General features: G+C 35.7%; 1 protein-coding gene across 2 annotated transcripts; it reads left to right on the top strand.

Moving 5' to 3' along the window:
- The first annotated feature begins 1,386 nt into the window (after positions 1-1,386).
- On the top strand, positions 1,387-15,928 carry LOC120340848 (uncharacterized). 2 transcript variants are annotated; one of them, XM_039409232.2, is made up of 18 exons: positions 1,387-1,569; positions 4,755-5,185; positions 5,331-5,409; positions 5,478-5,604; positions 5,694-5,858; positions 6,844-6,943; positions 7,017-7,140; positions 7,739-7,840; positions 8,344-8,480; positions 8,985-9,090; positions 9,477-9,612; positions 9,870-9,987; positions 10,645-10,826; positions 11,184-11,341; positions 12,069-12,246; positions 12,730-12,855; positions 13,390-13,543; positions 15,167-15,928. In XM_039409232.2, the coding sequence occupies exons 1-18, from the start codon at positions 1,453-1,455 to the stop codon at positions 15,750-15,752; spliced, it is 3,126 nt and encodes a 1,041-aa protein (XP_039265166.2). In that variant the 5' UTR covers positions 1,387-1,452; the 3' UTR covers positions 15,753-15,928. The 2 variants fall into 2 exon arrangements, with proteins under 2 accessions (XP_039265166.2, XP_077976007.1); XM_078119881.1 differs by lacking the exon at positions 1,387-1,569 and adding an exon at positions 2,639-2,983.
- The last annotated feature ends 655 nt before the right edge of the window (positions 15,929-16,583 follow it).

Below are 16,583 nucleotides of genomic sequence, written 5' to 3'. Positions count from 1 at the left end.
CAAATAATGTATAGATTTTATATTCGAGTACAAGTTTGCCCACATCATAAGTATTTAAAGATCGCTTGAGAAACCAGCGATACTTTTTAGGATTAGGGCACTCTTTGCCTTGTATGACGTACAGAATATTAAGAATTTGTGAAGTTGACAGAATGACGAGACAAACAGATGTACTGTAATTAGTAAGTTAATTTCTAGTTTTGTATAGAGCCAGATCGGCTCTGGTGATACGAGCATTTAACGCTTTCCTGCAATGCCTTGTTAGAACAGAAAATCGAGCCAACAGAGCACCATTGATCAATATGCGATGAAATTAGTTCTTTGCAAAGTTGGAATTGCAATATTGAATGATTTCATCTGCAATACTTCGGATCTTTGCCTGAACAGTATCCCTTTCAAAGTTTCGGCAGTGTTATAAACCGTGTTCCCCGAAAATAAGACCTACCCTGAAAATAAGACGTGGACTGAGTTTTAAAAATGATTTTAATATAAGTCCTTCCTTTAAAATATGACCTAGTCAATAACGCGAAATTTTTGACCTAGTCGATAGCAAGAAATCTTTACTACACGTTCTAAACTAATTTCTCCAATAGATTTTAATCGAGAAATGGACTGATGACATCTTGGTGACAACCGCATCCAAAATGAAAGAAAATTAATAAAACGTGACGGTTAATTATATTTTCTCACATCTACGTCAAACATTTGGGAACATACCAAAAATTTATGTAAAGCTTTTTAGTAACTCCAATACAATCTTGTCAACATGACAGTGTTGCTACAACGGATTGCCAAACCTTGCAGTGTACCTACCGTTGCGTGACGCGATTTTTTAACGGCCAAATGTCGGTTCTGGGTATATTCTGATCCCGACTGCAGTTCAAGCAGGCCTCGTCGGCTTTATGAATGGGAAATTATTTAAAATGAATTGAGCAATCAAACTGAACTATATGATACTTCCAAAATTCAAGTATGTTTTCTTCGGCTTTAAATTACTTGTGTGTGTGCATACGGCGGAATATAATGCTCGACCGTATCGTTACGTCACCACGCGCTTAAAAGTTGGAAAAACCATGTCAATTCATATCCAAAAATAGCACAGTTCGCTTTTACTTTTATCCAAATTATATTTGATTGAATATAACATATTTATGTAGCGTCCAATTAATGTTCGAATCGTACATGGTCGACCAAATTCCTGATTTAGGTATTAAAAATAAATTGCTATGATTAATAGGTAGTTGAATTTCGTATCCTAAAGCAAAATTGATTATTCGTCTACATTACGATCTGTGTTAGCATGGCGCTTAGAAGCTATCTGCCTGCTAGGGACGGTACATACATGTTGGACTATAATATAATCCTACTGTCTGTCGCAACTTTCGTTCCAGTTTCTAAATTACTATTTTAGTTTAAAAGTTTAGTATACGTGTATACTGCTGATTGTTAGAAATGTCTGCCAGTATTCCATCAACTGACGGCTATAATATTGGATCTTCGAGTGTAGACCTAGACACTTTATCGTGTATTTCAACATTGACATCGGACCTTACAGATGACGACCGAGCGGTAAGTTTTAATCTTACCGACACTCTTTTTTCATGCCAGACATTGGTTAGCTTCATAATTGTTATGCAACTGTTCCCTGCTTACTTTGGTGAATACCTGTGGAATGTGAAAACTGTAAATAGGTTGCATAAGGTATAGTCAATAATGACCATCCACGTACAAGTAGAATTGTAACAAGAGAGCAATGCTCAAATAATTGAGACGAAGCTCGCACACATGTACGGAGAGACGTCAGCTGTTAGACCGAGTTTGCTGAAAATATTGGCGGACAAACGTGACAGAAATCAGTTCCAAATATTACTTAAAAAAGATTCCCGTAAATTAGAATGAAGAAGCAACATTTTGAATAATACCGGGCCTCGTGCGTCTAAGTGGAAAGTTGGAAAAAATAAAAATAATAGTCTTCTTGCACCACTAGGTATTGAAAATTTGAAATCGATTTGCCCATTAGTTGGGTAAAAACAACATTTTAGCGAAACGACCTATAGGTCGACTACATGTCTTACAAGCGTCCGAGGTTCAAATTCAGCGCGTGAATTTTCAATCCGCAGAATATGACTCAACAAGCTACTAAATTGAACTCAACAGGCTCTCGTTTTTTTTTTATATGATAGTGTGCGTTTCATACCACATTTTCATGAACGTAGAAGTAAGCCTCTACCCTCAGTCAAGAAATTCTTTTCTGTGAAATTCTGTTTTGTGAAATATGGTTTGTTCCAAATAGACTTTACCAATATATTACTAGTATATATCCGATTGATCTACGGTTTCACCTGTTGACCTACCATGACGTAATCAAACGGATATCGTCATTTACAAAAAATTACAACAAATCTGATACTTGTCAAGTATATTTAATAACAATTTCATTAACTACAGCCCAATAGCAAACCCGAATGAACTCCGCAATACAAATCAATTCGGATAGGACTTTGCAATGTCAGATCCAATTCCGTAATATAATGTACGAACGCAATTTGGCTTAATCGCTCTGCAGTGTAGAAATAATCGATATGGGATTGTATAATATAAATAGCCCGAAATTCTTTAGCGGACAAATGTTACGTCTGGTAATATGGGATAAAGTGGTGTGCTAAGTGTATTTTGCCCTTCACGTATGTTTTGTTAGCGAGTAACGATATCTTAATAAATAGGTTGCCTTTGTTAGTGTGACAGTTTATTGATGCATGGGACTCGCCATACACCTGTAGTCAGACATGGTTTGTGTATAACTTGCTTCCCCCAAGAATGGGCTACGTTTCTCGAGTGGCTATGTTGTTAAGGCCAAGTTGAAGTTAAATATTAGTTGGTTTGTTGAATATCTTTTATTCAAGAAAGGATGTGGTGTCGACATGCTATTTTGAGACGATTAGGGGAAGCAAGTGGGAAACATGCATCTGTTATGGATAAAATGGTGAGATTCGTCATCTTGTAATCTTCATAACAGACTATTGGTGGTTATATTATAAATTATATTTTAAGAGAGAAATCCCAGCGTCTGTTAAATTGACCTCTTTTATAGAGTGGATATAGACGAATCAGAATATTGTGGTAAAACACCATCACGGCGGAACATAATGATAAATGTTATAACTCTTCGTCGCTGTTGTTGATGTATAGTGGACAACAGGAAAATAAGTTACCTACCTCTTTGTTAAAAAATAAATATAGTGCAAATTTTCGCCATTAAGTCGATTTAACTGGGTTTGAATTATGCCGCGTTTATATACGTACTACAGTTCGTTCAAATGGATATACAAAAAAATTTAGATTCAGACTATGCAGTCGCAGTTAATGTGGATAGAATATCAGTAAACAATAAAATATTTCAGTATGATTACATTCCCTTTATCAAGTAGGTTTTGACTTATCCGGCAGACTCGAGTGCACTTGTGACATTTCCACAGCGGCTTGATTTGTATTATGGCCAAGTATATACTAGCTACCTCGCTTATTACAATACCCTCTGGCCTGTTGAAATATAGAAAAATTTATTTAATAATATTGTATACTCCTGAAACTAGGGATTTTATTGTATTACGGTTATAACATCTGTTCAATACAATATATTCCAATTTCCAACTTTGTATTTAAAATAACCATGACCTTTGTGAATAACCTTATATACCTAACGTTAATGTATGCATTTAATATTATTATCATGCGAATAATTATTTTTAAGCAATCAATACGTTATTGTTTCTTTAATGTTCATTAGTCGAAGTTTGTTGTCTTTCTGCGAATGCCATCTGGTTACAAAACATTAAGTCATGATAGTCATATACGGAATAATTAAAACTTTTCAAGCGTAGTTGATGAATATATCGTCTTGAAACATAATTGATCGAACTTGTTCTGATCTCTTAAATTATATTTTTGTAACAACCAGACACTAATATGCGAGCATGACAGCTTGTGGCCTCGTTTTGATGTATCCTCGCTGATTAAATCGATCGTTGACTCAAAAGTTGTTATTACAGAACACAATGACTTTCCCCGATCTTGAAATTGGTTTTTATTACATTTTTTGAAGGCTTGTCACGCGATAAAATATCTTATGTGAAAAAAGCTAATTCCCACAAGCCAATGCACAATAAAGCATTTCAGAAATGGAACTAGCTGAAGATAATTAAATGATGCTGAACTTGCATCACTGGTCGACAAGTCAACCTTGTATATTTTGTTAATATTTCGATTCTATCCGCGACTGAAATCATTCGTCACTCGTCAGTTGTTTACAAATCATTTCCCAATACCAGGTCATGACTAGGGATGTAAGTTTCAGAATTTCGAATCGAAGCGATTCGAATCAACTTCAATTCGAATTGATTCGAAGCAATTTGGGGAAAAACGTCTTGGTTCTATTTTGGTTCAAAAATATTTTTTTCTTATATATTATGTAGTTGATGCATTCATTCGATGTGTTTTTCTATTTACATGACTCATTCTTCAAGTTCCTTATTGATATTTTATCACACTTAAGGTTAACGATAATGTGATGTTATACTAAATATAATCAGATTCGGAAATATTCGAATCGAAACATTCCGATTTGGAATTCGATTCGAAAATAAAATATTCGAAACTTACATTCCTAGACTCATGACCCAATATGTCAAACATAGGTTGCTATGTGATTAACGATACCAGCAAATAAAGCAATACCTAAATCTTTTTATATTCAGGTTGAGAAGTATGGAAGTTTGTTGCTTTGTCCCGTCTGTAATCAGTTGTTGACACATCCAGTTTTGCTTCCCTGCCAACACAGCGTATGTTATGGATGCGCCAGATCACAAATTCTCGCCACCGAACTGGAGGAAAATCCGAGCGACGTCACACTAAATACCACTCCATTGACAAGTCGTTCGTCTGCATCGGACTTGAAACAACGCTCACGACGATTGACGTCAACTCCATCAGAGTCGTCTCTAAGTAGAACGCATAATGGAACCAAAAATGGTTGTGATGCTTCACCATCACTTCGAATGAGACCTGATTCTTCTATTTCGGAAGTTAATGGTACTCACAATGAAGACAGTCAAGTCGATACAAGCAAATCCGAAAGTCAGGTGTCTGCTAAAAAGAAGTCGAACAATCTTCGTGCTTATCTACCCAAGTATGATTGTATTTGTCATACATTTAGGCTAAAATTCCCGCCAAATACTATTTGAACGATTAAACCAATGCAAATATCGCTTCTTACGTATATATTCTAACATTTTTATGTTACTTGAATTATGAATAACGTTTTCTTACTTAAGATTCTATTCATCTCCTCGTGGAACAAACTCGACTGCAAGCAAACGCCAAGATGCAAATGCATCAGCTGTTACTTCACAGGTAATTTATTTTACCCACCCAAATTTAGTTATAAACCATTATTATTGTATATTAAAACCTGTTTTCAGACTAGTTTTCTGGCATCTTCAACTCCAGAACCAAGGCCCAATTCGCCCAACTTTTCACGACAATCGTCACAACGAAGCATACAGTCTTTCGATCATGATCTGTCAGTTAAACGTGACTCAAGTTCCCGTAAGTTAAATAAGTAAAATCTCTTGTATTTCATGCCAACGACCTTTGAACTTAGAATTATCAATCGAATCTTTTTTTCATTTGTACAGGACTTGCGATTAACGGTAGTCCGACACCCCATCGTCACGGGTATACTTCTCCAACATTTACGCCCACTTCTGACGTAATCAATTCATCATCAGGGTCGCTGAGAAGATCAACATCAGCGTCATTTATAGCTGGACGATCTTCACTCCGGAGCAGTAAACGCAGAGGTTAGAATCGAAATAATACGATTGACTAACATGTCGCCCAGAGTTTTTGAAAGTATTCTACTGCGCGTATTTCCAGCCAGGTCGTTAAAAAGGTGTTTGTGGTCATGAACGAGTGTTTTAATTATATTTTGGGGAATTGTTATCTTCGTCTTTGCAGTGTTTCTCAAACATATTTTTGGTGATATAATGGTGAAGGTGCTAACACTACGTTGCGATTAATATTTTCAAAAAATTGTCATTAGTTTTCTGTGAGTTCAGGTTTTGTCATAGCCAATCTATTGTATATTTGCTTACATATATAAAATAGCCCAAAATTAGGCCAAATTGAATTATTCATGTAGTATAGCATTACCAAAAGCGAACCCATGACCCCCTTGATGAAAAAAAGAATTATTGATTGAAAATAAGTCCCGGCAGTGAGTATGTTTTAATAATTATATATTACATTCAGCCATGCAAGTGCAAATCCGAACCTAATTTAATATTCCTCGATGGGAAGCGAGATGATTTGTTTTGAAAGCCGATTATATAGGCACAATATCTCGCCAATTAGTGGGGCGATTATAAGTTGTATTGTTTGTGGAGCATATGAAACAGTCGCTAACAGACAACAACATTTTTTCGAGTTTATAAGTCGGAATCATTACATCACATCATACACGAGCGTCAAACGACTACCCGCAGTACCGCAGAACCTATGCGACCTACACCGCTTTATATTCAATCATCAAGCCTTCAAAACAAGATTCAAATCAAGTCCTACCGCCGCATTACACCGGTGGTACCGGTTACGGGCTCAGCTGATCAGAGAGTTTGTCTGAAACGATGGCGGATTAGATTAAGGGAATGTCAGGTGGTGGCACAATATGCGCGAAATAACAATTACGTGCAATATCGACTTTAGTGGAATATGCAGGAAAATGTCACCCCTGCTGTGTCATCGCATATTTTATCTCAAAAAGTGCTTATGCTACCATGTTTTCAGATACAAACGCGATTAAGAGAAGCAAAGTTTCCTCTTTATTCTGTCCAACATGCGAAGCTTCGGTTCAACTCGGAAAACTGGGAATCAAAGGATTATTTCGGTGGGAATATAGACCAAATCAATATTTTGTTCTTTTTGAAGCAATTTCATAGAATTATTTTATTCCTTTTCAGTAATTTTGCCCTTGAATCAATAGTGGAAAGATTTCGAAGCGCTGCAAGAGCAGCTGAAGCCATCAGATGCGGATATTGTAAACCACCTGCCGCAGATGCTACCAGATCATGTCTTGATTGCAAGGTACGGTATTCCCGTAGTATGCATACCAGGTTATGGTTAGGCCGATTTTATTCCGATTTTCCTTATTTTAGTTCTGATACGAGTTCGGGGACTGTCAGTGTTAGCCAAATGAATATACCCTTTTCCAATAGGCTTTCGTCCCTTTACACAACTTAAATGTAAAATAAGCAAACAAAATTAGTTACCTCCATATTGGTACACATGCTTCTGGGGGTTATTTTCTCTTATCAACGAACTGCTAATGAGTTTAGTCAGATGTTCGCGAAACGAAACAAAAATATACCACCCGTTTCAAAAGTTTTACTCCGTTCCATATGTATAGTTCAAAGGAGTTCAGTTCACCCCGTTTTTCCGATCAGACGATAGGCGACGCCAATCATTGGTATAATCAGTATCGCCTTTGCTACTTTTACAGCAAACCAGAACGGGATTTCAAATATATTTTGCTACAGTTCTGAAAAGTATATATTTTTAACGCCTGTAGTTACGGTTACTGTTGCGCAATAGTCACATTAATAAAAGATTTTAATTGTACATTTACTGTGGAAAAGATAACTTTTAGGATAAGATTCAATAACAACAACTATTTGAATTGCAGCTTAGCTACTGTAACCAGTGTTACAAGACTGTTCATGTTTGGGGAACGAAGAAAGCACAACATGAATTCATTGGACCGACGAGTAATTTTTCCAGACCTAAGGTTTGTGACAATTTCATTGCCAATAACAAACATATGGCTTCACTAATACCTACATAAGGTTTTAGACACTAATTTTACTCTTGCTAAACAAAAGCTATGATTTAGATATATTTAGATACTATTCCATTAGTTGAAGCGGTTAGTTCGGTGTCTCAATTTTTTGGCATTGCCGGTTACAATCCAACGTTTGGTTCTTCTAATAAATCATGCGTCACTCCCATGCCAGCTACCTCACACGATGAAACGAATTAGCTCAAAACTAAATAAATTGCATATCAAACGCAATTAATTTATTCTGTGTATGCTCGAAGAGCTTGTACAACGGCCATGGATATTGAAATCTATTATGCAGCCTAAACTGTCGCGTTGTAATGTTTAGGTTTAGAATGCATCACCAAAAATATTGTTTTCTAGGATTCAAAGCAGTATAGTAAAATTAGGCTTGGAAAATTCACATAATGAATGATATATTCATCTCTTTTTTTCCTGATATTTCCATGTAGGTGATGTTATGTCCAGAACATTCTAACGAAGCTGTGACGATGTATTGCAACAGATGTCAACATTCTGTTTGCAAAGTTTGTAAATCTAGAGGAGGACATTCTAATCACCCAACTATTTCTGTTAAAAACGCGTACAAGTAAGTAATATTTTTTCTCGAATAAAAAATATTAAGAAACAATGCTTTAAAGCCCGAAGAAAGCGGTCAAAGTTTCGTGTTAATTTTAACTTATTAAATTTAAATAACATTATGTCATAAAATTAATTGGATTAATTCGAAAATGTTACAAAACAAATATTCAAAGTTTCTTGCTAAATCTTAATTTATGAAGAAAAAGCTACAAATATGAAAATATGTCAATAAAAATTCTCAAATGGAACTTTTAAAATATCCCTCAAGAATCAAGTTTTACCATTATATTTCATTTATTGTTACATTAAAGCGTACATGTGCATTGCAAATTATGTTTCTGTATAAAAAGTCGCTTTGGGATGTCACAAGCCAATTAATAAATTTAGAAATTATCTTCCTTCGCCTTTCTCCATCTATCTCTCTTTTTTCCGAACCATATCCATATTTACTTAAATTTATTCAGGAAAAATGTTGTCAAATTGTAATTTCATTTATGATTGATACTTCCAGAGAAAGCAAAGCACAGCTTCATTCTTTGTTGGATGAATTAAGAGAAAAAGAATTAGAAACTCAAGATCAAATTGAGAGAGTGGAGAGAGATGTCAAAATATTGGCGGTAAGAGATTATCGCTGTATATCGTCACTGCTAACTATAATGTGTCAAGACTGGCAAGTGCCCATAATTTCATATTAAACATGTTCACAAACTCAACCAACACTTATATACCAGATTGTAACAAAGTTTTAAATTCTCTCAAAACTAGATTTCGTGAAAATTTCTCGAAGCTCTCCAGAGACTGGTGGTGTATAGCCTCAAACGTGTGAAAGCTAATTATAGAAAATCATCAGAAGTAAATCGTATTCTCTGTATCTGACATAGGGTGTCGAAATGTCAAAAGCTTATGGGGAATATAACAATATGAGTTGTTAAATTTTGAATATCGCGAATATAATTTGCTATCAAAGATTACAGAGTATTTGTTGTTTTCGATATTATTGTAGGCTGAAGAAGCCGACGTACGTGACGAAATTCACTCCGCGATCGATGAAATGCATAAATTATTAGAGATAAAACGAACCGAACTACTGGAATCTGCCGACAGAACAGCAAGGACAAAAGAAAAGGATCTGAGACGAAGTAACTATCATCACTTTGAGTTTTCTTTCTTGAAGTTCAACTAAAATACTATTTTCTTTGGCAAACGTCATATTCAAATAACTTCAATCTACCAATTTTTGCTCATCGAAATTAGAATCAGCAAACGGATTTAAGTCCCCATTAGGAAATCATGTTTTATCCTTTTAACCATTGTCAATTGTAACTTTTATTTGAGAAATCTTTAAAGAATATTACTATATTCGTTCCTTCTATCTTTGTCTGTTCCTTTTTTGCAGCGCTACAGAACTTGAAAGATAACGTATTATACTCGAGTGTTATGGCATTCGCGGAAGAAGTTTTACTTGAAACAGATCCAGCTTATTTTCTACAAACATACAAAATGGTGGAAACTAGGTGAGTCTTGAGTATTTTTATGCCTTTCTATATTTCGCGTACTTACAATATTTGAGTGATTTCCACATTTATTCTGACATGTGCTCTTATTCTACGATAAAACTGATCAATAATGCTATGATTATTACTGCTCTATTCATTTTAAGAAAGATACTTCATCTTAATATAGTTTGATATCCTTATTACCATAAGATTACTCATATTAAATGCTTGTATAACATTAAAAAAACCTACCAATATCATTGCACTTCGGAAATGTTGACAAAAGGTCGAAATTGGGTAGGCAACGTCCTAATAAAGCAAATCATTACATATCAGTGTTTGCTTGTGGAGTTTTGGGTTCTACTACTCCCGTAGTGTTTGCACCAGGTTAGGGTTAGGCCATAATTTTATTCTGAGTTTCTTTATTTTAATTCTATTACGAGTTCGGGGACTGTTTGTGTTAGCTAAGTGAATATACCCCCATCCCATAGTCTTCCGTCTCCTTACACAATTTGATGTAAAGTGGGCGAACGAAACTAGTTGCCTTCATATTGGTACACACACATTTGGAGCGCCTTAGTTTGAAGAGAAAGTTGTATAAAGAAAGCTATGTTAGCTACATTTATTCATTATAAATAAAATTATTAACAAATGCTAACTTTTTGTTTTCTCAAGAACGAGAGAAGCTATCAGTCATTTGTCAAACTCTGTGTATGGTTCTCGTGATACCGAATCAGATAATTCTCAATTTCGAAATTCTTTCTACGTGGAAGAATCTCCTCTGCGATCGTTACTTCCCGTATATTTGGATGCTGAGGATATGAAAAATACATTGGGAGCACTCGACTTTATTAAAAGTAAGACGACAATAAAATACATTTTGTTCTACTTTCAACACTCAACCAGAAGTTTTTACGGACTCTTTCTTTCTTCTGCATTGATTCCAAGTAACGGTTATATATCTATTTTTTTTTATAAAATTATTGTATTAAAGTTCGTACAACAGGCATTGCAATGCACATTTGTACCTCCCGCACAACACGAAGTGGAACACGGCATTTTCGAGACACCAACTGAAAATATTTATTGTTGAACGTATATGAGCATTCGTTGGCGCGGGCTATATTGACCACGCGTAATTCTATAATTCAATTTTGTATTACCTCACAAATACAACGTATATACATTTAACTTATATTTACAACTTTGTGCAGAACCTGATTCTCTTATCAAAGTTGAACTCAAATCAATACAATCTGAAGGAAGTGTTATTGCCGATGACGCTGCATTAAGGCCAACAGACATAAAATGGACCCTTGGCCACAAACTACAAAAAGCTGATTATTATCAAATTTCATATAATAGTATCCAGGTATGTCGTACAGAAATAGATTCGTATTGGGCAGTTTTTTGTGCTCAAAAGTATTGCTCAGTACTCAGACATACATGAGGAAGGCGGCTTTTAAAATTGGACAATGTGTAACATCATCATACATCATGATTTTGTATTTTACACAGCGGTGATTATACCGTAGCTTCATATTCGATGGTCATCCATTTGTATTATTACGCCATAGCGAATTTAACTTAACTAAATATATCAGGAGTCGTATTTGAATTTTTCAACTGTGCTTAAAAGCTGTAATACAACGCCATGGCACCAAAAAACGTGAAGTCAAAATGTCCGAATTTAATCGCGAGGGGGGACATAGCCCAATGTCCCAATTCCCCTTCCTCCCTCTCGTAGAAACCGATGATGAAGCCTCCGAATAACCACTGCGCGTAAACTTCAAGGGAGACACGTGTCATGAAAAGTCTCTGGAAATAGATCATAGATATACAATGAAATTAATTTAACGAATGAAGATGTTCGGCACGTTCACTCGAGTAACTTATTCTTTCGGTTCCTTATTTGTACCTTGCCTTATCGCGTATTCAGTAAAGTTTAAATACTATAGATGCGGTAATAGCATCACATTTTGGCGCTCTCGGAGTATGTGCACCAAGATGGCGCACACCCTGAACCCTAACCTGGTACACGTACTATGTCAAAGTTGTGCGCCATCTTGGCTCCCACATTTTTACCCTTTGTGCTACAGAATGGTGTTGATAATCTTATTGAATCTCATACGGTACCTGGCTTGGAATTTCGAATTCCACCTTCAAGCGAAATTCTACAAGAAAAGAGCGATGTTAACTTGAAAGTACGTGCCGCAAATAAGGCTGGAGTTGGATCGTGGAGTGATGTAACGACAATAGCAAGCAAATTTTTACGGAGTATGTTATTACAGTATTCCTGTCCATGATCTCTTTCAAAACTGTATAAAAGAGTCACGCATTGTGCACAAATATATTTGGTATACCTTTCACCAGCTTATATGATTTTTTTACGTTTGTGCGGTTATTTTCTAACCATTCTCGTAATGTTCAAATACGTTTTTTTATGTTTTGTTAAATTTAAAAGCAAATAATCTAAGAGCATGGTTACAGTCAGTAATTGATCCCAGCGTCAATCATAGCGATTCAAAATTGGTCTAGGGTAAATTCGTGTCATTGACTCGACTCGGAGTTGGACTCGATTCACCATTCACCGAAGACTCGAAGTGGCACTAGTCATCTAAATGAAATGACTCGGATTCTACCAGGCACGAAACGCAATGCGCTGTTCCAAAACCGCCAGAATATATATCGCTTTTATCTATATTCTATAACGCACTTAAAATCTTAAATGTTAATGTCATCTTCGTGGTTGTAAAACAGGAGAAAATTTAAAATTGGTGCAAAAGCAGCTGCCGTATATTGCTACGATTGAGTGGAATGGAAAAACCGTAAAATTGAAGGAAGGACAAAATATGGCGTCGTCTATCCAATTCATTCCATATTTCGGTAAGTAAATTTCTTAATAAATTAATATTCAGAACGCGTTCAGATTACTAATTTAGGAGTAATTTATATATTTTTATCTGGTCATGTTGCTAACTTCCATCTGGATTTTACACACTATGAATGGTGAGCTATATCGTCGACGAAAAAATGGCTACCAAGAAATAAATAACTAATAATGTTCGCTGTTTAATATCCCCGAGGGATTAGAAAACCTTTTTTTATTTCGTCGTGATAATATTGTTGTTGTTTACTCGATTATAGCCAAATTACGGCTGAATTTCACCCAGAGCTATAAGGAATTGCTACTGCATTTACCCCAAAGCTATGAGGAACTACTACTACACTGCACTAATTAGTTCTCAGATCTAGGCGGGACTAGTCTAATATGTGAAATTCTCCATTCCTCCCTCTTCCAAAAAGGTTTTTCTACTTCATGAGTTCATAAGCCGATTCACTGTGAATTTCTTGCCCCGTGTTTTGTTTCTTCGTCCTCCCTACCCCTTATGAGGAATTTTATTCACTTTTTCTACTCAGGAGAAGCAAGATTTGAAAATGGGAATCATTACTGGGAAATCGAGGCTACCGGTGGTTCGGATTTCCATCTTCTGATTGGTGTAATAAGCATAGAAAATATGGTTGATGGCGATGAAAACTCTCAAACGAATGATTATGGAATGTTTGACGAAATGTGAGTTTTATGTTTCAATTGATAAATGAGCTTTTCGTTTAATTCTATGGAAACTTCATTTGGGATTATCCTCTATAAGTATTTGAAAATAACTGGAATATGACAATTGACAATGTACGCGACTGGTGAAGTATGGTAATTTTGTCCCACAACTCTCTCATTATTAGGAGTAATTGTTTGGCTCTGCTTAAACAAGATTGGTTGAACTTCAGTCACCATTCTTTTTTCTACATTGGCGCCTTGAAATTATGAGTTTACGACCGATATACCTTCTATTTAAGTGGCGTCACCTAATGCAACTTATATACTATAGCTTTTTTTTATGCGAGATTTGTTTTCTATCTCGTTGTATTTTAATCAGTTTATGGACCAGTTCTCGTTTACAGAGATCAACCGAGCTTTACGTTCATTCTTGCTACAACATTAGTATGTGGTTCATTGACGGTTCAATTTTGGAGCACGATTAAATTTGTAACGCTGTCGGTTTTCTGATTACGGTGAAAAAGTATTCTACGCCGTTGGCGCCTTTTGTTGTAACAGATGCTCCAATATCACATATCGTCACGCTAATAACCTAATTGCGTAAGTCATTTTTGGCGATTTTGAGTTTTTTATAAAATAGGTATTCATGTAATGCTGCGCACCTGTCTGTTAACTCAGATTTTATTTTAGGAAATCCGAAACCCATAAAAATGGAGATTTAGTATGACATGCACATTTGTGCAATTGTTTCGTCATAATGAATTAGCCTTGTTACCGCAGTACTATTGTGACGTCACAAAGGCAAAATAACCTCGGCGAAGTATTTTCGAGTTTTTGCATCTCGGATTCTAGCTTAGCGCGTATTAATTTGAATTTTTACTACAGTATAGGAAGACGTACACTTGTGATATTCACTGTCCGAGTCAAATTTACCTTGGTTGGCTTTTATATTGGGTGCATTGCTGTTTTATTCTTTATATTTAATCTTAGTCCTATTTCGGTGGGTGTGCAGAACGTGTTATATTGATGAAATATATATTTTTAAACATAAAAAATGATTTAATTGAAACTGATTAGCTATTTTGGGGATTAGACATTGTAGATACTGAGAATTACATTCGTTTTTGGAATGTTTAGTTTTCAGGACTGTTGCATATAGTGAAGTTGCAAATTGCGTATGTCACCAAGTCATAGACACATTTCTGCCTAAGTCACAGTGCGCCATTATGACGTCACTTAACTGCGTCATACAAATTAACTTAAATCCGGCTACGAGCAAAAAATTGAACCATGGCAAATTATTGACTCTCAATTGCATAACAAAATCATTAGGAAGTTTTTTACGTTTTTCTCAAAACTGCTAAAAATGACTTACGCAATTCGGTTATTAGCGTGACGATATGTATCAAGTAATAAATAAACCCATAGCATGCTTAAGTCGATTACCGGTGTAAGCGCAAAAACTTTCTGTCATATTCACTTTACTGAAGATCGCCTCAAGACTTCGGTCTATCAGGAAAGAGTTCGTGTGGTGGAAAACTGTCCAACGTTTCAATATTTAAACCATATTTTCTTTACCTCTTTATGCCTTCGATTTTTTCATAATATCGATAATTTATTGCAACAATCCTGTTTTATAAGGTTAACAAAGGCGATTATAATTGGTCGGGGAATGTGCGGCATCGTCGAATTTTCCGACAGCGCACCCAGCAGTCGACGAAGTTCATTTTCCGTCGAGAACAACAAAAAATCAAAATCGAAACCTAAAAGAACTCCTTCAGCATTATCAGCTTTAAAACCTCTGAAAAAATTGAAAAATTCTCTCCTGCGAACTTCAAGTATATCAATGAATGACCTGAGCATGAAAAGCGATACAAGCAGAATCGACTCACAAGAAAACGTCGTTGTCAAGAATGGCTCTGAATACCAGTCTACCATCCTTAGATCTCCATCGGTAACATCTCTGCCTTCTATATTATGGCGCGAACGTTCCGATCGTACGTTTGAATCATCGACATCACGAAACGTGAGAGCTTTCGAAAGCTACCGGTACTTTCGTATCGGAATTGAACTTGAGTTTTCCGAAATTGGTAAAAGCACAATTTCATTTACTGATGTATCGGGATATAATTCGATACCAATGTACACTATTGAATGTAGCAACAACACGAGTTCTTTGAGCCCGTTCTTTGCTGTTTCGGGAAAAGGCAGGGTTAATTTTCTCTAAGTAGTCGAATTTAAGTATAATGAAGTCGTGTGCAAGTTATATTACATTACACTAGTGCTAAACATATGGAGTAGAAAAAAAGTTGTTAATGTTGCTAATAGCGACAAAGTGTTCACATATTTTGCATTTTCTCTTAGATTGTGTTGCCAAATGCTTTATTAAAAATTCATATATTATACGAGTTTGTTAAGTAACTTGATCAGTGGGGTTTGATAGTCACTGGGAAGAAAATATATATTAAATATTATATTCAACCTTGTTTATTATAACATTCGTAACGAGGTTTATCGCCCTTGCTTACGTACAAGTCTGTGTTGTCGAAAAATTTTTGCAATCAACTCGTCAGGGTTGTTTCAAACCCGAAATTGATTCCGCTAGATGGATACCATGATATCGTTTTTGCCGAGTCCGAGCATTTGATCGCAAATAGAATGAATGCATGGATTTCTTAAATAACATTTGTGTAATGTTCACAGACTCTTAGATGTGATCGATTTCCTTCATACCACAGGGGTTGTTGCCGTCGAAGAAAATTTACAGTCGATTGGTATCGAATTCACATTAAAAAATTTGGCTTCTACCCCGACTATGTGTTGTAAAAAATTTCCGACTCCAGTTTTCAAATATGGAAAAATTGAATTTTGACAAAAATAATTTAGGTGTCCACAAGTGTAGTTTGATTGATTGAGAATGCCCAGTAAAATTAATGCTGCCCAGGTTTTAGAATTTTTTTGACTTATTCTATCTCCATTGCAATTCCGACTCCCCAATTCCGGGTAATTCATAATTCCGACTCTGGTGAGTTCGGAAAGGTGAGGTTTGGTCGGGTGA

The sequence above is a fragment of the Styela clava genome, chromosome 14, assembly GCF_964204865.1.
Source record: "Styela clava chromosome 14, kaStyClav1.hap1.2, whole genome shotgun sequence".
NCBI lineage: Eukaryota > Metazoa > Chordata > Ascidiacea > Stolidobranchia > Styelidae > Styela > Styela clava.
Note: the sequence above shows the minus strand (reverse complement) of the source record. Positions and strands in the feature narration are given on the sequence as shown.